Source organism: Astyanax mexicanus, chromosome 6 (genome assembly GCF_023375975.1).
Source record: "Astyanax mexicanus isolate ESR-SI-001 chromosome 6, AstMex3_surface, whole genome shotgun sequence".
Classification (NCBI taxonomy): Eukaryota; Metazoa; Chordata; class Actinopteri; order Characiformes; family Acestrorhamphidae; genus Astyanax; species Astyanax mexicanus.
The window spans coordinates 14,319,824-14,343,263 of record NC_064413.1 but is presented as its reverse complement, the minus strand read 5'-3'; the positions used below and the strand labels follow the sequence as shown (position 1 = coordinate 14,343,263).

The window sequence follows — 23,440 nt, the reverse complement described above, 5'->3', positions numbered from 1 at the left end:
CCAGAAGGGGGCGCCGAGTGAGTCCAAAAAGAATAGGTTTATATACAGCTAATGAGAAAAATCAGTTTATTAATGTTTGATTATTTTTATACCAAAAATGTTTCAATTTCCTTAAAACAAAACAATGTAAAATGTTTCAGCAGAGCACACACAAACGTTTTTTAAAAGCTTTCAGCTCCAGTTCTGAGCCTTTTAAACTCTGGCTTAGTGCTCTGACTGTAACTTCAGCACCAGCTTATCATTAACGCTAGATTATCATTAAAGCTAAATTTGAACATAGAAAATTGGGTATAAAACATCATTATTTATTTATTTACTTTGGTGAAGAAAAAGTTGTTCTGTTTTTCCCATGTTTAGCTTTTTATTTCTGCCTTTCGCTAACAAAAGAAAAAATAATAATAACCTTCTCTCATTTCTTTTCCATTTTTGCATCTTGTAACACAAATCACAAGGTCCAGATATTAAAATCCATCCCAGGGATTTGGTACAAATCCCTGGGGTGGATTTTTACTTTTTGGATCTGGGTTACCCACCTCTATAGTGGTGCAAGTGCCCTTACTGTATAAATAATGTTTTCTTTAGAGACAATGATAACATTTAAATGAGTTTTCTTAGCTTTTTTTTTTTTTTTAGCAAAATACTTCTATATTCTACATTTAAAAGAATATCCAAGACAGGTAGACAGGTAGTTAGTATTTATTATATGAGTTTTTATCCATTGAGCTTCGTTTCCCCAATTCATTGAGGTCTCGCTCGCGGGCTCCCTCTAGTGTTTGATGGTATTATTGTGATCTAATGTTCTGCTATGATAAAGTGGGAAGGCTCTCAGTAAACCCGCTCTGTTACACCGCCGCTGCCTGAGAGAAACACCGACACTAACACTCATTTTCTAAAGTTTTGTCAGTTGTGAAGACTTTTAATCGAGCAGACGACAAACATTTACATTTTAAACTTTAAAGACTATAAAACCCAGTGTGTTACAGTGTAATTAGCCGCTTTTTTCGTTTTCTGAAGACATTTAAGCCAGGCATTGTGTCGGCAGCTACGGATTTAAAGGGGCCGTGCACACTCTAATAAAAAAGTGCAAATAAAAGGCGAATATACAGTTTATGTATTTAATATAGAAAAAAAAACAGTTCAGTTTTTAAGAACAGTTTCTCTGATTTTGCTATTTATATGTAAGTTTATTTATTTATATGCTATTTATATGTTTGAGGAAAATAAACATTGTTGTTTTATTCTATAAACTATGGACAATATTTCTCCCAACTTCTAAATAAAAATATTATCATTTAGAGAATTTATTTGCAGAAAATGAGAAAAGGCTGAAATAACAAAAAATATGCAGAGCTTTCAGACCTCAAATAATGCAAAGAAAATAAGTTCATATTATATTATACGTTTTTCAGAGTTCAGAAATCAATATTTGGTGGAATAACCCTGGTTTTTAATCACAGTTTTTATGCATCTTGGCATGTTCTCCTCCACCAGTCTTACACACTGCTTTTGGATAACTGTATGACACTCCTGGTGCATCAAGTTATCAAGCAGTTCAGCTTGGTTTGATGGCTTGTGATCACCCACCTTCTTCTTGATTATATTCGAGGTTTTCAATTTGGTCAAATCAAAGAAACTTGTAATTTTTAAGTAGTCTCTTATTTTTTCCAAAGCTGTATATGGTTTCAGGTGATTATAAAACATCAACTTAATCACAACAGAATAAGACTAAGCTTTTGGAGGTTAAACATAATTGTATTTGTCACAATTATTTACACCTGTATTATATATAATATTTCAGGGTAGTTTTGATGTTTTTTAAACTATAATATTGAAATGTGCTGAGTAACTGAGTTTAACTGGGAGTTTTAACAGAAAAAAAGAAACGCTAGAGTAGCTCCATATTCTACCTTCAACAGCTGGGAAAGACAAGAGTGAAAGAGCATACATTCCAGCATAAATAAAAGATAATTAACCTTCTGAACTCTACACTAAAATAATATAACTGCGGATGCGTCTATTTGTTTCTTTTGGAATGTAAAACTTTAATACAAATCCATTCCTTAAAAACATTGAGAGAAACTGTAGAAATACTCAACCAGAGAGAGGCTGTTCACTAGAGGGCAGCACTGCATTAGCGACCGCTGCAGTGACCGTATGGATGGATCCCTATTTGCGTTTTAGGGCACTAGTGAGTATGTTGGCCCTTTTTAGGGCACTACATTATCCAACAGTTCATTTGGCATACACTACTTGTCAAAAGTTTCAAAACACCCCAATTGTTCTCTATATTTTTGTTATTTAAGCTCTTCAGGTACAGTCAATAACCAGAAATGGTACAAAATCCAGACTCTTGGAAACTGGAGAAAACTAGTACAAAAAGAAGTCTGGCTGACCCATATAGCAATGCCTTTGTTTTAGCTTAACATAGAGACTAAAGCTATGTTCACATTACAAGTCACATTGCTTAAATCGCATTTTTTTGCTCAGATCAGATTTGGCTTGACTATTGACTTGATCTATTCCTGAAATGCCTGAAATCACATGCGCACATTGATACGTGTAAAAACGTTACCTTCTTCACCAACAACAACAACAAAAAAAGTTATTTTAGAGAGACGACTCATAGCTTTATAAAAGGAAATGGATGCGTTAGCAGCTCATATGTTAAGCATCTTTTTAAGCTCGAGTGGCTGGTCTGAAGTACATGCTCAGGTAGAGGAAGTGAAAAAGGCCAGGCGGTTTGCTTTTGCTGTTTTTGCAGCTATAGCTGCACAGCTGCACCAAGAGATACGTAAGTACGAGAGAGCAGCATGTAGCTCATGTGTAAAAGCAAAAAGACGCATGTATTCCGATTTAACCGTTCACATTCATGTCACAGTCCTGACCTGTATACTATTAATGCTGTGTCATGACCTTAAAAAGGTGGTTCATGCTGGAAAACCCTCCAATGTAGTGGAATTACACTTCTGCAAAGAAGAGTGGACCAAAATTCCTCCAAAGCGTTGTGAAAGACTCACTGCAAGTTACAGCAAACGCTTAATTGCAGTTGTTGCTGCTAAGCATGGTCCAACCAGTTATTAGGTTTAGGGGGGAAAACACTTTTTACACAGGATTGTGTAGGTTAGGATTTTTCGCCCTTAATAATAAAAAAAAAAACTTAATTTCTTCAAACCTTCATTCTCTGACTTATATTTAAATTTGTTTGATGATCTTAAACATTCGAGACTGACAAACATGCAAAAAAAAAAAACTCATGAAAGTCCAAACACTTTTTTTACACCCCTGTATTTCATCTTTCCCAGCATTTTTCAAAGTGTTTCATCTGTTTTAATAAAACAAAGTCTCTCCATTTCACAGCCTGGTTGGTATAATATAAATGGCATCATGACCCTCAAAAACACTTTAAAATGACTGGCAGATGAAACCACTAATAATAGTTACATTGTGAGTTAGTTAATTGGGTGTTAATAATCATGAGCATTGACTTCTGACTAGAATTATCCATACAAATAGATATGTGACTTGTTTGCATAGCAAGATTTACTTGTTTGTATATAATAGTGTGCACAAAAATATTTTTTATGTACACCATCAATCAACACTGTCAATATAAATTATCTTGTTTCACTTAGCTTAGGGATGTAGTGAAATAGCAGCAGTCTGAGAAAGAAACAGACAGAAACAGAGAGAGGTTTGTTAAAAACAGCTTTATAGCATAACACTCTGTGTACAGCAGTGTAAGAGTGACAGCTTGTGAAAATGTGCTTTTTTCTGTTTTGGGGTATTTGTGTGACTCAGCAAAAAGTGAAATACCTTACTCTTGAATGTGTGTGTGTGTGTGTGTGTGTGTGTGTGTGTGTGCAAATGTTTATATACGCAGAGACTTCAATGGGTGTACAGGATTAGTTTTTAAGGTATTATTGACAGCACATAGGAAGGAGTTGGAAAGCAGAAAATGGAGACTGGAATTATATTCGACTAAATGCCAACACACTGAAATTAAAATGATTGTCTTTTCTACCTGCTTTATATTATTAAACCTGTGGTATAACCTGTTTACCTCTACTGATCAGATGAAAAAAAGCACCGTGCAATAAAATATTTTTTAAAGGGGCAAACAAACAGTTTAAAACAAATATACAGTTTGATTAATAATAATAATAATAATAATAATAATAACAACAATAATGCACTATTAATACAAGTATATGTTATTATTGTTTTTATCAGTCTGCTGAAAAATGTAATTGGAATGCATTTGATTTAAATGTAACATGTAATATACCCATTATAAATATTAGTTTATAAAATATTGCATTCAAACATGGATTTACTGGATAGAGGGTGAAGTGAGATTACATAAGGCTGGGTTAAGGCCTGCAGGGACAGAGTGTCAAAGAGAAGTGATTGCTTGTTTTTTCCCCACATGTGGATCAAATCCCTGAGATTTAGATCAGTCATGTCCTCCTCTTCTACAGTATAGGATTGAAAAACAGAATATTACGAACACAATATTACGGTTTAAAGGTCTTGCACAGTGATCACGTATCATTTTAAGTGCATTAACACGTAAATCAATTTTGTTTAGTTACAGAATTCTTTAAAAAAAGGATGTTTTTCAGATATTAGATTGCCAAAGTTAAGTCTATGGTGCACTGTGTGGCTCAATATTAATATTCATATTCATATTCTGCATATTCTGTCTGTGAACATTTAGATTCTTAATAAACTGACTGTTGTATTGTTTTAGACATGAAATCAACCTGAAATAATTTCCCTAGAATACTGAAAGCACATGGTAAAGTCCAAATCACTGTGCAGGGCCTATAGTGGAATTGGAATGAATCTGTTGCATAAAAAGACACAGCTACAGTAGACCAGCTCAGCGCTGGTGTGTTCGTGTTTGGTCCGTGTTCACACACAATCTGCACATCTGTGGCCATGCTACATGTTCTGCACATGCTCGTGGAATGTTCCGGTTTGAGTGCTGATATGTTGGAGGGTTTTGGTGTTTAAGGAGCTCATATTCTGGACCCTCGCTCCTGGAGTAGCTGAGAAACAGAGAAAGGAATATGTGAGGAAGAGTGATCAAATTCGAAACACACACACAGCTCACACTTATACAGTGCACAAATATACACTCTTGCGTGACGTTACAGAAACAGTTCCTAACTAAACCTATGACAGCCTCAACACAACTGATCTTACTAGAGGGCCAAATTCAGCACATTTAGCGGATTTGTTTATGGAATCAGATTTGTGCCAAAATGATAAAACAAAACTTGAATTTATGAGAGAATAAAACTCAGTGAAGCAAAAAAAACTTCACATTGAAAGGAAAAATGTCTTACTTGCAAAACAATGATTTGTGTAGTGGAGTAAACTCTTGGTCTTTTTCACATTTAAAAATGTGCATTTTTGCTTACGGGTCTCTCTGACTGTATGTTGCCGATCAGGCTTTTGCTCTCACCATCAGCTTTGCAGTTACGCTGCAGCTCTCTCGTTTAAGCTTACTTTTTGTTTGCCACTGTGACCCAAATGTTTTTGAGGGACAAATTGGCTAATTGGGAATTGAGTGGCAGCACTGTGCCCAGGAAGTTGTTCTGTGGAAGGCACTGCCGGTATTGCCACGCCCACTGACTTCACAGCCAATCACAATACAGCGGAGCAGCTGAACGTGATACAGCTTTCTATCCAGCCAGAAGCTAAAAAAAAAAGAAAAACGCTCTGCAGCTGGTGAGCTTATGATCTACTTTCGCACTTTCAGCTGAAAATAATAGCTTTATGTCACCAGTAGGGTAATAAAGTATAGCAAAAATTACCCGACAGTCAGTCCAAATTATCAGTCCAAGTGCTTCTTTTACTTTTAATGATGGTTCTGCAGCTGACTGCTTACAAAATCCAGGAATAAAATACCAATTATGGTATAAATAATGCTATCATAATGCTATAGACATAAGACACCTAAACCTTTTTTTACTTTATCCAAATTAATTATGACCAATGGCAGACAAGGGAGTTCAAAGGTCCCAGCTTCTGCTTTCTGAACTGTTAGTTCCTACCAGAGCTATGTTACTATTTTTGCTGTTTCTTCTTTTTTATGCATTTGGTGCATTGTTGCACATAAACATGGACAACTGGACATATGAATCATGGAAACGAGTAGCAGATATTGTTGGTTTATCTGGAGAGTCAGACATTTTCTAGATTAGCCACCCTTAGACAAAATGACTGAATATTTAAGTTAGTAGAAGGTGAAGTGAACATTCTTAGTTATTCATAGTAAACTGTACTAAAACACAAAACACAGCTTACCTTGGCTTTTTCACTTGGTTGACTGTTGTTCCCATATGAATGGTTGTGAAGCTCCTTGGAGACAACACACAGAAACTCTGCCTGGTCCTCATTACCATAGTTATAGGAGGAGCCAATGTTGACCAGCTGTACACACACACACACACACACACAGACAAAGAAATTACATCTGTTATATTGTCAAATTTGAGTTGGTAAAACAACACTGAATCACATTACACACGAGTATACAGTGAAAGGCAGTGGTGTATACACACACACACACACACACACACACACTGCTGTGTGACAGTGGTAACATGCTTGGACATGCCCACATTGCGTGACTGGGGCCCTGTTGCTAAGAATCACACAAAAAATACAGAAACTCACAAACACAAATTAGGCATGCGCAATCATGCTCAATAAACAGACATTTACACACCTATAGAACAATATGGCCAGCAACAGCATGGACAATAGCATGGACAACAACATCAACAACATCATCATCATAGTAGCTGGTGGGCGTGAACAGGTCATGCAGTGACCGGCAGGAGGACACATGGTGGGAACAGTGGGATTCTTAAAACACACCTCTCCGCTGTGGGCGGGGTGAGTTTGACTCGACTCCTCCCCCTTCACTTCCCGAGACACAATGAGGAGAAACTCTGACTTCTGTGCTCGCCCATAACCTACACTGACAAGCTGAAAGAACCAATCAGAGCACAGGGCGGGGCCCACATCACACACTGCGCTTCAGCCTGACCCGCGCGGGCGACAGCGACTAACTAAATGAGTAAGAACTGTCTGTTTTACCTGCTCAAACTTCCACCCGTCCGACATTGTGGAGACCATCTGAGTGAGCTCCTCCTCCTGACACTGCAGCACGCGGTACACATGCTTCACTGGAGTCTGGAGGCGAGGAAGAGGGAGAGACAGAGACAAGAATAAGAAAGAGAGATTGATCACTTAGCTGGAAACTACAGCTCTGGAACACATTAAAAGACCACCTCAGTTTCTGGACAACATTTCTCCCAAATTCCAAATAAAGGTATTATCATTTAAAACATTTATTTGCAGAAAACGAGAAATGGCTAAAATAACAAAAAAAAAGCAAAAAAAAAGCCAATGCTACTACACACCAGTTCCACAAATGTAGGTGGGAAATTTCTATTAATTTTGGTATGTCATTCATGATGTGAAATATAATAGATGTTAAATATGATCTATTTTAACAGTTTTTCCATCCTATTAATTATGACCTTTTACAGTCATTACACAAAAAATAGCAAAGTTGACACACTTATTTGTACTGAATATGATTTTTTAAATAAAGTTGTATATAATGGAGTCAGAAATATTAGAAATATTGACAATTTTGAATTATGTACTGCTTTTCTGCAATTTTATGTCAGAAGAATGTTTTTGTTATTATTATTTTCATTATTTTCTACACAGAGCTACTATTTTTCACCACACATAAAAAAGCTAAAAAGCACAATGTTTCAACAGTGCCCTACAAAATATTAGAACAGTGAGGTCAATTTAAATTAAAATATTAATATGACACAAAAGATCATTATTGCAGCTTTTATTTCCAAGTATTTATATCTGGATCTCTGTCTGAACCCACCCATTTTTCTTGTGAACAAAAATACTGGAACAGATAAACTTAAAGTAAATTAAAGTGAATAGAACTTTACCTTTATAACTTTTGAAGGGGACTGTATATGGGCCCAATCAATATGAAAAAAGGACAAATACCAATTTAAGGGACAACAAAAAACATTAATACTGGTTAATATTATATTTCAGATGTAAATAACCTGCAGAGGTTCTAAATTTAGCAAAGAATCCAAAACAAATAAGTAATGTAATTTAGTTACATTTCTTAAACTAAAAAAAAAATCTGAGATATTGCTTTAACATGTAAACATAATTAATGTGGGTGGCCAAATATATTATAGTATTATAATATATTACAATGAAATTGATTGTACTATAATTCATTATAAAGCGCAAGGCAACTCTTCATGTAAACCCAGAGAGATTCTGTAAAGCCATAAATAGTTCTTTCTTTAGGTCTCTTGTAGAATTCACTTTTGCTATGTTATTTAATCACTTTGCCCCCTTACACTGATTCTTACCCCCTTACACATCTCTGTGTAAGGTGACATCATCAACCCCCAATGATGATACCCCCACATACCTCTGCCTAAACTCCTATTCATTCTTCTCCTGCACCCCCTGCAGTGTTTAAAGCAGTTTCCAATGTATGCAAGGTCCCAAAAGGTCTTAGAGAGAGAGCAGCGACTAACTAGGCTGTGCCCATGTATGATTTTCTGTCTGCAGAAGAATAAACTCAAGTCAACTCTGAAGCTGTCTCCTGACTCCTGAAGGACGAATTTCTAACAACACAACCATGTTATGGCTATAACGGAAATGAGCTGCTGGCAAAAAATCCCTGCAGATATTGTTAGTGATTTTTTTTTCACAAAATATAACACACACATAAAATAGAAGCCCCTTAATTGTGTCAGCATTTACTTACATGTGTAATCTTGGCATCTCGTTCTCTAATCTTTTCCTTGATGAGTTTAATTAATGAAGTAATGTTGTAGAACTCTGCCTCTTCCAGAGCACCTGAAACCCACATAATTTACTTTACAACAGTCTATTTACGTCAGTGAGTGTAAAGTAAATGAAATAAAAAAAAACATGCATTTATATTCATATTATTATTAAGTCATTTAAAAAACTTATATACTCAAACAGTACCTGGTTCAGTGTGGTTCAGAACCGCCTTAATGGCACTTACTATTACTACTACTACTACTACTACTACGTATAACAGTAGTAATAATAATACTAGTAATGTGATCTCTGTTTTTATGCATATTTGTTTGTACACACCTTCCTCCGTCAGATTCTTGTTGAGGACAAGCTTTCCGTGTCGCAGGTAATTCAGCACGGGCCCAAAATACACCGGATCTCTGTCGATCAAATACGCCCCTGATTCATCCTGCCAGGGAGAGAGAGAAGGAGACAACACACACACATTAAATTTTAAACAACAGCCAAAGAAGAACGCATGAGTTATGCACGCCATGAGAAATAAAAACTGGGAGTGCACCAATATAAGAAATGTGGGCAGTTGTTTAAAGCCAATACTTTCTTTTTTTTTATTTCATCTGGTCACCAAATTCATATTTAGGCCTGAAACTGGTTAATAACCACTAGGCAGATTTTTCAGTCCCCAGAACTCATTGGAAACATTCTTTAACATTTTATCATTTACAAAAGCTTACTACAGAATCAAAAATGTCACTTCTATGGCAATGTTCTCCAACCATGCAGATTTATTTTTAAAGAAACGAGCACCACATATTTAAGCATATTAGAGCATAATATAGCGTAACAGACCAGCATCACCCATCACATTCTACTCTTCAGCAGTAAAAAATGTAAAACACAGCCATTTAAAAAATCTACACCCGAATAAATCCGATCCTGTAGTTTGTGGATTCTTTTGAATATTTCTGCCATATCTGATATCATTTTCTTAAAATTAGGAATTGTTCCCCTGCACATAGTGAAGCATCACATCATGACCCCCGCTCTGTGCTGCACTTTTAGTGAAGTATCCGTCCCTACGACAGTAGGAGAGTCAGGCTGGAGGAATGTGAGTTTAAATGCAGTCAAAGATTAATGCACAGAGTGGTGCATGTTTGCTTCAGTACACCAGAGCTCTCTCCTTAATGGCAGGCGTGATTCATAAATAAAACACAGACACACACAAAGTGAAAATCTACACTCTGCACGGAAACACTGCAAGAACCTCAGATGAGCCTGTGAAAGAATTCTAAAGATACAACGACAGAATCAGCAACAGCAGCAGATGCTGAAATTACCATTAGGGTTTAAAACTGCAGTTTTACTGGGGCATCTGAGGTCCTGATTCATGTGGAAAAAGGAAAAGTAAGGAAAAAGTACATAATTACTTTTTTTATTGTTTTATCAAGCCTGCTCATCAGCAACCAAGCTTCTGCCATTGTTGATGTTATAAACAGAAAAGAAAACAACAGTCGTTGTACTATAACAAGTCAATCTAGAGACTCATTAAGAATTCTAGAGCATTTGCTATCTTGGTATTAATCTATTATCTATTAAATAGTTTGATTTTTTATACTTTATATGACAGTAATAAACATCTCTCAATCCACTTAACGTGAATCCAGATGTTCATTTGTTTTACACAGATTATTAACTAGATAATTAACTAGTGACATCTGAGTGATAAACTAAGGTGTATTGACATTCAGTACTCAGGTAGAAGTATAGATACTAGGGTTCAAAATACGTCTGTAGAAGTTGAAGTATCAACTCAAGCTTTTTACTCAAGTAAGTGTAAAAGTGCTGGTTTCAAAACTAGAGTATAAAAGTAAAGTATGAAAGTAAAAGTAATGTAAGAGGAAAAAATGACATTAAGAACAAAAGCTTAGGCTGCACCACAGGGTGTGCATAATCCCCCCTCCCTAAAATATATATATTTTAAAAGCCATAATGACTATAATGTTAGATTAAAATGTTAATATTGATACATTTGGGAAGCACTAGGCTTCCTGTTTCAGCTGCATATATGCCCACTGAAAATGAATGCATTTTTGTACAATGTAAATATATTAAAGAAACTTAATTGGGATGTTTGGCTCGAGTTCTCTTGAGTCTCTGCACAGATCATCTTCATACTAGACTACATACGTCTGCTATGTTCTTGCTGGAGTGTGATGCGATGTGTGAGGGTGTGATGGATCACAGTAAAAACCAACAGGGTGTCAGAGTGGTATATGTTTATACTTCTTATCCAACCACAGTCGAATTCACTCTATCTGGGTGGAGAGATTTATCTGAATATGTTTTTATTCTAGCTAAAATGCTAGAATAATGATAGGAGTAATGATAAAATGAAATAGGAGTAATGATGCTATTTTTAAAATGTAAGGAGTAGAAAGTACAGACAAACGGTGTAAAAATGTAAGAAGTAGAAGTAAAAAGTCAGATGACAAATAATTATATTAGTAAAGTATAGATAAGCAAAATTTCTACTTGGGTATGGAAACAATGAATTTGCACACCTCTGTTTGTAAAACAACCATCAACCAGTACTTGGTACTATTTCATGTATTGTGACCCAAGTTTAAAAGTGAAATAGAATTATAAAGGGAATATTGTGCAGCACCAGTTTTTATGTTTTACCAGGGGTTTCATATAAAATAAGATTTATTTTAAGATTAATCCGAAACCAAACAAACCAAACAAAAAGAAAGATTTGACCAAAGGCTGAATATGAAGTGTTTTTATTATACTTGCCATACTATTAACCTTTGCATACATTTTAGTTTTAAAAAAGCTATTATAAATCCACAATTAAAAATATTTATTAAACATTTAACACTACCCTAAAAACAACATATCCCAGGAAACAAACCAACAAAGCACAATACATTTTGCTACCTCAGCAAAGCTATTTAATCAATCTACTATTTTTATCCACTTTTTAATCACACGTTTAACTAGCTACCTCAGCAGTACAATTTTAGTCAGAAATGTGTGAATAGCAGTGCTATTCTAACGTGCAAATTTATTTTATACTCAGCATTGCCACACAAGTCACAAGTACCGTATTTTTTCGCACTATAAGGCGCACCGGAATATAAGGAGCACTATTAATAAATGTCTATTTTCTGTTCTATTTTCATAAATAAGTGCACTGGATTTTCAGGGGCATTTCATGTGACACTAGTTACTAGTAGTAGGAAGGGGGGTGTCGCCATGTTTTCCCCCCTTGCTTCTGGGTGGCAAGCTAAACTAATTTAAGTTAACAAAACTGTAATTCTTAAAAAAAAAAGATTTTTAGAAAAGTCAAACAAGTGCTGAATGTTGTCCTCTTAGAACTGTTTATCTGGGTGAGTAAAGCGCGTCTGTTTTTTTTTTTTTTAAAGTAAGCTTAGATTTACAGATTTCCACTAAAGCTGGCGCATTAGCATAAGCAGCTAACCGCTAGCAGTTAGCAACTGATGCCACCTGACAGCGCTACACTGAAGAACCCTGAGTCTTCCGGTAAGCCAGGGCGATATTAGCTAGTGGTTCGTCTCACATAGCTTGTTTTGATATGGTAAAAGCACAGACTACAGTCTGAAATACTCACCTCTGAACGGCAAAAGAAATAGCGCTGTAGATAATGGCTAATGCTAATACTGCTCCAGCAGCCAGGGTTAGCAGCAGGCTACACGCCGATAATACTCCACTCTGAATAAACAAAGAGGTGCGGTTAGCGGGTAATGCTGGAGAACTACACTGAAACTCCTGTATAACGCTGTACAACCTGACTGGTGGAATTTATACATAAGGCACACCAGATTTTAAGGTGCACTGACTATTTTTGGGTAAATTAAATGATTTTAACTGCACCTTTTAGTGCGAAAAATACGGTACGTGAAATTTACAGTATAAGACTGAGTCAACAAATTCTAAGGCTAAGTTAGCTCAGCTACCCTCGTACAGCATGTATCTTTTTAGCAGAAAAACACAGTTTCCTGCTCCAATACACAGCTAGAAACCAGGAGATGAAAAAGAAAGAGTGTAAACCAGTTGATGATAGTTGAAACCAGTTGATGATAGCATAGTTAGGTTTACATCTTTACAACGTTTTTAATGATCTTTGCGATCTTTACTTATTTGGGTAGTTCTTGCCATAATATGGATTATAACATTATTTAAATAGGGCTAGTCACTGTATACCAACTCTACATCTTCACATCTTTACAACTGATGCTCTCAAACACATTAAGAGGCAAGACATTCCAGTAATTTCAGCACAGCTGTTAACTGAAAGCCATTCAAAGTGACTCTGCCTCATAAAGCTGACTGAGAAAATGCAGGCAAGATGTGCAAAACTGTCCTCTAAGCAAGAGGTGCTACTTTAAAGAATCAAAAATATAATAGTATATGTTTTTTTTTTTTTTAACACTTTTTGTTTACTAAATAATTCCATTATTATATTGTAGCAGAAATAATTGTAATAAAAGATAATTTCCTTCTAAAGAAATAAAATTGTAATGAATAAAAGTTTGGGAGATTTTATTCATCTTACCTGTAAAGTTTGTTTTGTATTGTATCACATTGTCATTGTATCACAAAAGTAAGTACACCCCTCACATTTCTGCAGATATTTAAGTATATCTTTTCTTGGGACAACACTGACAAAATAACACGTTGACACAATGAAAAGTATTCTTTGTGCAGCTTTTATAACAGGGTAAATGTATGCTTCCCTCAAAATAACTCAATATACAGAGCCATTAATGTCTAAACCACCGCCAACAAAAGTGAGTGAAAGTTCTTGAAGTGTCAATATTTTGTGTGGCCATTATTTTCCGGAACTGCCTTAACTGTCCTGGGCATAGAGTTTAGCAGAGCTTCACAGGTTGCCACTGGAATGCTCTTCCACTCCTCCATGATGGTATCACAGAGCTGGTGGATATTCGAGGCTTTGCGATCCTCCACCTTCCGCTTGAGGAGCTCTGAAGAAGATGTTCTATTGGGTTTAGGTCTGAAGACATGCTTGGCCAATCCATCACCTTTACCCTCAGCCACTTCAATAAAGCAGTGATCGTATTAGAGGTGTGTTCGGGGTCATTATCATGCTGAAACACTGCCTTGCGACCCAGTTTCCAGAGGGAGGGGATCAAGATCTGCTTCAGTATTTCACAGTACATATTGGAGTTCATGTGTCCCTTAATGAAATGCAATGCTCCTATATCATTTTGGAGGGAAAATGACAAGCAGTGCTCAATTTGGACATTTAGGGGTGTACTCACTTTTGTTGCCGGTGGTTCAGACATTAATAGCTGTATATTGAGTTATTTTGAGGGAAGAATAAATTTGTGTAAAAATTGTGTCAAAGTGTTATTTTGTCAGTGTGGACCCATGAAAAGATATATTTAAATATCTGCAGAAATGTGAGTGGTGTACTCACTGTTGTGATACACTGTATGTGTAGAGGTGAAGTTATTCCTGCCGTTGTCAGAAAAGCTTTACTAGCTAAAAAATCAATAATGTTCATTCATAAACATTTCTATATATTGCTTGTGTAAATGTTGTGACAGGCCAGGCCTGACAGCTACAGAAAAGTGACAAAGAAAAAAAAATCAAACATTTTGTCCACTCACTGTCTACTTCATTACACAGTCCTATCTAGCTGCTCCACATTGTAGATGTAAAGTCAGAGACAGAAGCTCATCTGTTGCTGCACAGTTGGTGCTGGTCATCCTCTCCATTACTTCATCAGCGCTCACAGGACAATGTTGGTAGATTATTCTCAGTCAGTCAGCAGTGACACTGAGGTGTTTAAAAACTCCAGCAGCACTGCTGTGTCTTATACCAAGCTCAGACATTTTTGTCCCTCACAATGTTCACTATGTCAGATTAAGCAATTATTTTTGTTTTGTGTCGTTCTCGGGGGACTGGCAACACTACATGTTAGTCACCGACCAATCATTATCAACGTCCTCGCGTGAGTTCATAGGTCATCGCGGGGAAGAAGCATAGAATCTGACAATCATGGCTACAGAAGCCCTTTGCGTGATGGTAGTGCTTTTGTGCTCCGAAAAACTAACAAAAGAGGGAAAAGCGACTGTGGGCTCGTTCCTGGGTGACCCAAATGGACATTACATGCTTTGAGTACTCCAGAGAGAATTTGAGGTATGGTAAAGATGTAACTACTTAGGTTTCAATGAATGTAAACAGAATATTTCAACTGCAGGAGCACCGTCCTGCTTTCTTTTCCCATGTTTACATTTGTGCGCAACAGAACGCTCTGTCTTCCTATTGGTCAGAGTCCAAAAAAATTCTAACATGCTAGTCTTTCAATTTAGTCAAATTACTGCTCTTTGACTGTGTCACCCTATACAGACATTTATCACTCGCTACACTAAAATTCAGATCTGACGCACGCAATTTGTCGACACCAACAAAATCGGGTCAAAATCGAGCTAAAATCATGTAGTCTGATCCGGGCATAATCCACTCATACTATGTCCATACACACTAACATACAAACACCACGCCAGTACCACTGCAGTGCTGAGAATAATGACCCACCACCCAAATAATAGCTGCTCTGTGGTGGTCCTGTGGGGTCCTGACCACTGAAGAACAGAGTGAAAGGAGAATAATAAAGTATGAAGAAAAAGCACTACAGGATGTAAAACTGTTACGTTATACTTTATCAGTGTATGTTGTTATGTTTGTAGTCCACTGATCTTAACCTATTTTATCACTCGTGGAGAAATTTCGAACAGATAACTCTCCACCTCCATTATTTTAACTCTAACTGTTAGAAGAACTCTGTTCATCCTCCCTGTACAGGGTCAATGACTTGTAGAATCTATGTCAAGGTGTGAACTATCTTTTCTGGCAGCTTTTCCCATGGTGGACTAATACCCTTCTAACACAGTTGGCTCCGGTTTGGCAGACACAGATTAAGGTTAAGACTAAACTACACACTCTACAACAGTAAATTATCATTGACACTAGCCATTTAATTTAAGGCATTAATGTGTGTATTTGAAATCTTGCAGGCTCCAACTGATTACATCTTGCCTATTTGTAGCCTAACTAATAAATAAGCTCCAATGCTCTGTTTGGTATTTTTACGTATGCCAGTAGGGCTGTCATGACAGTGATATCAACTTAATGTACAATATACAGCTCTGGAAAAAATTAAGTGACCACGTCATTTTCTGAATCAGTTTCTCTGATTTTGCTATTTATAGGTATGTTTGAGTAAAATGAACATTGTTGTTTTATTATTTAAATTATGGACAACATTTCTTCCAAATTCCAAAGAAAAATGTTGTCATATAGAGCATTTATTTGCAAACAATAGTGGGAATAACAGAGAAATAACCCTGTTTTTTAACTACAGCCATGATACATCTTGGCATGTTCTTCTCCACCAGTCTTACACACTGCTTTTGGATAAGTTTATGCCACTCCTGGTACAAAAAGTCAAACAGTTCAGCTTTAGTTCAGTTTTGTGGCTGTGATTATCAATCTTTCTCTTGATTGTACTCCAGCAGTTTTTATTTTGGTAAATTAAAATAAATAAATAAATAAATACATTTTTAAGTGGCCTCCTTTTTTTCCCAGAGCTGTATTAACATCACCTAAACATGACCTCAATATCATTCATTATATATTTCTTAGCGAGAAGAACCCATTTAATTTGATTGGACTGGTATGTTGTCTTTGTACAAAACCAGTGGCTTTATTCTGGGATATTTAAAAATATAAAGTAGTTTATAATTATTATTACTCATATTATACTCTTCCTATTATATTATCATTATAACATGCCCATAAATTGATAATAATGTTGATAATAAAAAAGCACCATTATTTTAATGAAACATTGCTAAAAGAAAATACCCCTCAACAAGCTTCAGTATTGTGGCCTCATATTCGTTTTTCCATTAACGTGAGCACTGTTGCGTAAAAAGCAGCTTTAATACTGCTTAAAAAATACAAGATTTCAAAAATAGGGTGGATATTAATCTGCTTGTGTATCTCTTTTTGGGTTTAAAGGACCCAAAGAGCGAGATTATAAAGGATTGGTGTGGATTAGGGTTATTTTGAGATTAATGGTTGAGATTAGGCCGTGAGAGGAGGTGAGACGACAGGAGGTGGTCCATGAGGACACACCACAGCCTCAAACACCACGCCACCAAACGCCATGTGCCTCATTCATAAAAGCTTTCTGAGCACGAGTAAATCCGCTCATAAAAAAATGAACCAAAAAATTACTCAACTGTGCACTGACTGAACACATCAGTGATAAACAACAAATCATATCACATGCGCCTGACAACCCAACAGATCAAAATGCTGATTCTGTTTCTGCTGCAAATGTGAAACGATCTAAAAGAGGAAGCTCTTTCAAAATGACATCTGATCTTGTTTATGTGTTTTGTTTATTTTTACATGCACCAATCCATAGAAGAATCTTGGATTTAACCCCCAAGAGTCCATACCGTTATGTGAATATTGTTGCCAAACTGAATCTGATCAATTTCGTGAGCAGCTCAATTATGATTTTCTTATTTTGGGCACATGATATAAATATGACACAACAAACATTCTGTTCTAGAAATCAGGTCAGAAATAGTTACATGGCAGGTGAAACATTTCAATTAAGCGTTTAAATGGAAATACACTTTTAAAAGAAGCTAGATTTATTTCAAGAACTACTCCAGTACACCTACATTTTGTAAATAAGGTCAAATAAACAATCACAGATTCACACACTGTGCTGTAATAATGCTCTCAGGATATTTAGTATATGTCACTTAGGAACTTCACAAATTAAAGTCAGTGTTTTTTAAACACAGATAAAATTCACAAAATACTAAGGGAGGAGAATACTAAGGGATTAATCACAATGATATTGTCATATTGCCCAGCAGATTTAAAATATATTCTTTTTACATTTACTCGCTTTGTAAACTGACATTTTTTAAAGTCCATTTTCAAAGCTCAGATTATTTCCATTGCTATCTAACATCTGTAAGCTGTTCACAAATAAATGTTTTGCTAAAAATGAACTACCCCCTTTTTTCCAACAATACATTATTTTTATCATTTATTTTTCGATTTCATTCTATACACTTTTTACACTTTTATTTTATTTATGTGATCGTGCAATAAACGTTTTCAGCTTTAGCTTTAGCTCAGCTTTTGCCAGCTGCTTTCTGGAGCGCACAGATCCACTTTTTAAACATTTATGACTTAAGACTGAAGCAGAATAGGTCTTAAGGTCTCTCTAATGCTTTCCCATTCCGTTTTTCAACTTTCATTCAGAGCCATGTTTAAACAGTGTGCCTCTTCTGGCGTAATTCATTAGATATAACACTTATTTCTACCATTTACCATGACATATTTCTGAGTGAAACAAAGGAAGATCTCCAAGGTCCCCAAATGTTTTAATCTGATGACAGGTGGGGTGGTTTGATTGGGGAGGTGAAACTGGATATTATTGCTTTCTAAAACCCTTAAAAGTAAAAAGTAAAAGTAAAACACAGAAAAAATATCAATATATTGTCCAGTTGTAGTCGAGTGTGTACCACTACACGCGCGTGCACAAAGTGACTTGACTTGGGCTGGGTATCGAAATCCGTTGCCAAAAAAGAACCGACCAAAACGTCTCGGTGCTACAGAGTACAGAGGTCTAAAAAAAAAAAAAAAATGTGGTGCATGTTTTCAATACTTTGTATGAAACTTTTTTTGTTGGGGGCCAGAAGGAGAAATATATTTGAAGTCATGGGCCAAAGACTCTGTAATAAAACAAATAATACCACTTTAAATAATACATTTTCCTAATTATTTCATTTACATTACATTTACATTTACATTACATTTTACTTGACTTACTATCTTTATCTTTGACAGTGTTGTGTAAACTAAGATTTTTCAAATTGATGTTTAATTTCATGATGTCTCTTAACATAAAACTCCTTAATTACGGCAACTTTTAGACTCTTTTGACTGTTTTCTGCACTAGAAATGCACACTCTCTCCGCTTTTAGACTCTTTGGCCTGTTTTTCTGCGCTAGAAATGCGCAGCCTCTCCGCTTTTAGACTCTTTGGCCTGTTTTTCTGCGCTAGAAATGCGCACCCTCTCCGCTTTTAGACTCTTTGGCCCGTTTTTCTGCGCTAGAAATGCGCAGCCTCTCCGCTTTTAGACTCTTTGGCCCGTTTTTCTGTGCTAGAAATGCGCACTCTCTCCGACTCTTTGGCCATTTCTGACACCTAGCGTTCAAACTTTGAATCTCACATTATAAAAACCTGCTTAACAGCGGGCCATCTTTCATTCTGTTTCTAAAGTACACCCCTGATTTAGAGACTCGGATCAGATCTGTATCTGCTCATACTGAGCATTTAGACACTCGGATCTGATAACCACACCTTTTTGAATAGAGCTGAATAATGTTTAAAATGTTTTCTGTGGGGATATAAAAATTTGACAATATAAGCAGAGGTTACACTAGCTGTTGCATTTAAATAATGGAGGTAGAATTACAGTATACTGGAAAAAAAACGGGATTGAAAGTTGTCTGTTTGCCATTGAAACCTATGGGAATGGGTGGGGTTACACAGCTTTCTGCAACCGAACAGCAGGGGGCGCCTGACCTATACACAGTCTATGGTATCGACTCATATGCAGCATTAAGAGACTAAGATCAGATTGGTATTGACTAATATTCAGCATCTAGAGACTCTGATCGGATCAGTGTCAACTCATACTCAGCATTTAAAGACTCGGATCGGACTGGTATCTGTTTATACTCAACATTTCGAGATCGAATTGGTATTGGCTGATCGGGGGCAAAATGACCTGATCAGGACATCCTTATCCACTGATACTGATAAGACATCTATGACATTAATATTATATTATTTTACCCCATATTTTGTGAAACATAATAATTTAATTAAAAAAATAGATTTAGTCATTAATCAACACAATTTGATGGAAGAGGGAAGATGAAAAAACAAAAGTCCAGTTTTTTAAATTACATAATGAATTCTGCTTAATATGACTAGAGACATGGAAGTAAAATGTCCATTTTTAATCACAGGGTGACTTTCAAGCAAAACCAAGGCAGCCGTTGCTGAAGTAAATTGATGACATCATCAGCGTGGTCACCACTGAGCCCTGAAACCATCTGCTGTGGCGAGTCCGGTGAGTTCAGCCAATGACAGTGTAGATGGAAAGAGCAAGGCCTCCTGGGCTCCACAGAGGGACCCTTGTTCTCAGTAGAAGAGAGGGGCTGTGTGTTCACAGTAGGCTGCCCCTCCGAGAGCAAAGCTGCTTTCAGTACAGAACTGCCATATGGGCAACCACATTAACACCAGATCTCCCCCAAAAATCCCAGCCTCAGCTCTACCCAACCCCCAGTAATAATTTTAAACAAAACACAGCCGTACACTGCTTCAGTGGACACCCATTCTGATGACTGCATTCAGCTATATTAGGCTGCACCCTGCACATATACAGCTTGTCTAATCTTTGTAAAGAAGTCATTAGTTGCCAATACAACAAGACTTTCTGGAGCAAATAAACATAACCCTATTGGCATCATGCCTAACGCTAGTTGTAGACTAGATGGGTATAAAGCCCCCCCATCCCCCCCCCTCCCTCCAGGCATTAAGCTGTGGAGCAGAGGATCTGCTTTCTCTAGAATGATGATGATCCATAAAGTACTTTTGGGATGAGATGGGGATTAGGTGGAGTGGTGATCTGACATCATCCAACACCCTGACCTCACTAATGCTCATCAATTCAATCAAATGCTTACAGCAATTATTCAATAACATCAACTCCAAAGAGTCGACACAGCAGTTGGTCTACATCTCAAAACAAAAACAAGGTGCATCCTAGTAGATAATGTATCCTGTTTTCCCATGGTTGAGTGAATGATTTGAGACCATGCAAAATGGTCCTGCTGCACTCAACCTAAAATCAAACTACATATCAATACTGAACCTGTTTCATCCTGAATGCAAATGCTTTATTCATGCATTACAGAACATGGGATGCAAAGAATATTTGGAAACCAAAATTATTTGGCAGTAAATGGCCAAAAACAAATGTCTTTCATCATTTTAGTGAAAAAGTGCAATAATTTATACTGAACAATAATGTTTTTGATGTAATTAATTTGCAACTAGTGTGGAGTAAGACACTTTGTTAATGAAACAATGGTGAAAAATGTGACAAAATTAAAGAAAAACTAAACTAAACTAATTTTTTTTAGTTTTGATTGGTTTTGTCTATATGTGATTTTAGTGATTTTCATACTGCACACCTTTTCCAAAAATAAAACTGAAATATAAAGAGGTGCTTGCTGCTTAAACATAAAAAAATAATGTACGTAAAGGAAACAGTAGCTTGGATATCACTTGAAATGGTGTGGCCATTTACAAATAAAAAGTTGTTGTGAAAGAAAAAAAAAACTTCTAATTGAGAATCACTCATATATTTGAAGAATATCGAGAGAATTTCTTTTTACAATATCGCCCAGGCCTTGTTAACGTAATGTTCTTTGCTATAAGAGTAAGATACAATGAGATAAAACTGTTTTAATGTAATTCTGAATAATTCAGGTCAATTAGCTAAGAAATAATTGGAATTATTTTAGCTATTACCTTATAAACGCTGTGCAAATTCACAAAGGTTTAACTACAAAAGACAGTATTGTGTTTATTTTTACACATAAAAACACTTAATGTAAACTAAATGATTTTAAATGTAAAATACGTCAAAAAGTTCAAACCTAAGTGCTGAATTTGGTTTAACTGCATTTTTTAATTCCACCTTAAATGGGACAGCAGTGAGTGTAGATTTAAGGTGGAATTAGAAATCTGAACAGAACTTTGCAGAACTTCCCTGTGTTTCTCATGGAGCTCTGAATAAAGCCCAGTAAAACTCCTCCTCAGGTCGGCTCGGTTAGATCTGTTACCTTGTCGGAGTCCAGCTCGGGGTCCGCTTGGCACAGCCGGTACAGGAAGGACTTGGGCTCCCGGCTCAGGGTCTGCTTCGTGGTCAGGAAATAGGTGCCACCCACGTTAAGGCGCACCCACTTGGATGAGCTCTCTCCGGTAGACAGGAGCGGGCAGCGCCGAGAGCCGTGGCCGGACGCGTCGCACTGACACTCGGCCATGTTCTCCCTTCCGCCCCGCGCAGGAGTTAGCTCTCCAGCTAACGCAGACTCGAGCACGGGCTGTGGGTTTTACATAGAGGACTAACAGAAGTGAACTGAGTGTCTGGAGAGTCCGCAGGTCCCTGGCGCGCTGCTGAGGTTAATAACGGGACGGTCACGGTCTCAGAGAGAGCATGATCCGCCCGACCGACCGAGAACTCCTGCGCTCCGGATGAAGCTGCGGGACGAGCTGAGCGCCGCCGACAGCCTCCAGCTCCAGACTGGGTGTTGGGCAGTTCAGGCTGAGACTTTCTCAGACTGTCCGACAGCGGGCGCCAGATCCCGGTTTCCAGTACAGAGATGTTTATAAAAGGAACCTTTTTCATTACTTAAATAATAATAAAAAACAATAGTGAGGTATATTAAGTATAAAGTTCTGTGCTTTATTATGTAGTTTTGCCCTCTAAAGTACCCCTGTAGTGTCACTCATTTTGTTTATGTACAGAAAAAAAAATGTGAACTTGGATTTTTAATCTTTTTTTTTAATCTCTCATTGTATTTTTTTATTTTACTGCAAAGTATGGCAAATATAACCGAGTATATTTAAAAATATAAATTTTGTAGGGCACCGAGTGGTCACACGGTCTAAAGAGCAGGTTTTAACCCCTGCTGCTCACATGGTTTCATCATCAGCTGCCGGCGCAAAATTGGCCTTGCTCCCTCCGGGTGGGTAGATGGCGCTCTCTCCCCACATCACTAAAAGGTGATGTCTGCAGCACAGGGCGTCTGTGAGCTGATGTATCGAAATGGAGTCGCTGCGCTATCCTTCAAGCATCCTGAATACTTGGCAATGCTGCATCAGCAGCAGTTCAAATAGAAGGAAGGAAGCATGTGTTAGTCTTCACCCTCCTGGTGTTGGGGCATTACTAGTGATAGGGTGATTGATAGATTGGCTAAGCGAAAATGGGGAGAATTCAGAAATAACATTTTTTTTTTCTGTTCTAAATTTGCAACATACACATTTTCCTTTTGATTCCTCCATAGATTTTACCCTGTAAGCTTTATAAAATCACAAATCAAGTGTTTGAACATGCTGTGGCTGGTGAAATACCTGGCCCCTCTATTAATATTGTAGCTCCTTACTCAGATCTTGATCTCAAAAACCACCAGTGAGTTTTACTAAGTGTATTTATATATCTTCCATGTAGATCCTTTTTAACTGTTTATTTAATATGGATTTGGCCTAGTGTTTGTTATGTATGTTGCTACATAAACTGCCCATATTTGTTTTACTTTTATTTACCTGAGAATGTTGTGCACCTTTACCTGGAGACAGGGTTGGATCTTTTTCTTAGGTTTACTTAAGTAAAAATTTGAAGCAC

General features: G+C 36.8%; 1 protein-coding gene across 2 annotated transcripts; it reads right to left on the bottom strand.

Moving 5' to 3' along the window:
- Positions 1–3,688: 3,688 nt before the first annotated feature.
- Positions 3,689–22,354, bottom strand: kctd5b (potassium channel tetramerization domain containing 5b). Of its 2 annotated transcripts, XM_022674065.2 has the most exons (7): positions 21,879–22,354; positions 9,211–9,319; positions 8,849–8,940; positions 7,114–7,209; positions 6,892–7,002; positions 6,316–6,441; positions 3,689–5,051 (listed from the first exon to the last, which is right to left on the bottom strand). In XM_022674065.2, the coding sequence occupies exons 1-7, from the start codon at positions 22,077–22,079 to the stop codon at positions 5,022–5,024; spliced, it is 765 nt and encodes a 254-aa protein (XP_022529786.1). In that variant the 5' UTR covers positions 22,080–22,354; the 3' UTR covers positions 3,689–5,021. The 2 variants fall into 2 exon arrangements, with proteins under 2 accessions (XP_022529786.1, XP_022529787.1); XM_022674066.2 differs by lacking the exon at positions 6,892–7,002 and having other exon boundaries at positions 21,879–22,350.
- Between the last annotated feature and the right edge of the window lie 1,086 nt (positions 22,355–23,440).

Bases quoted from the DNA above. Each gene is read 5' to 3' on its own strand.
- kctd5b (XM_022674065.2), bottom strand. From the start codon at position 22,079: ATGGCCGAGTGTCAGTGCGACGCGTCCGGCCACGGCTCTCGGCGCTGC. The intron at 7,210-8,848 runs GTAAGTAAATGC...CCTCGCCTCCAG, and splicing joins GAGATGCCAAGATTACACAT to ACTCCAGTGAAGCATGTGTA. The intron at 5,052-6,315 runs GTAAGCTGTGTT...TCTGTTTCTCAG, and splicing joins AACCAAGTGAAAAAGCCAAG to CTACTCCAGGAGCGAGGGTC.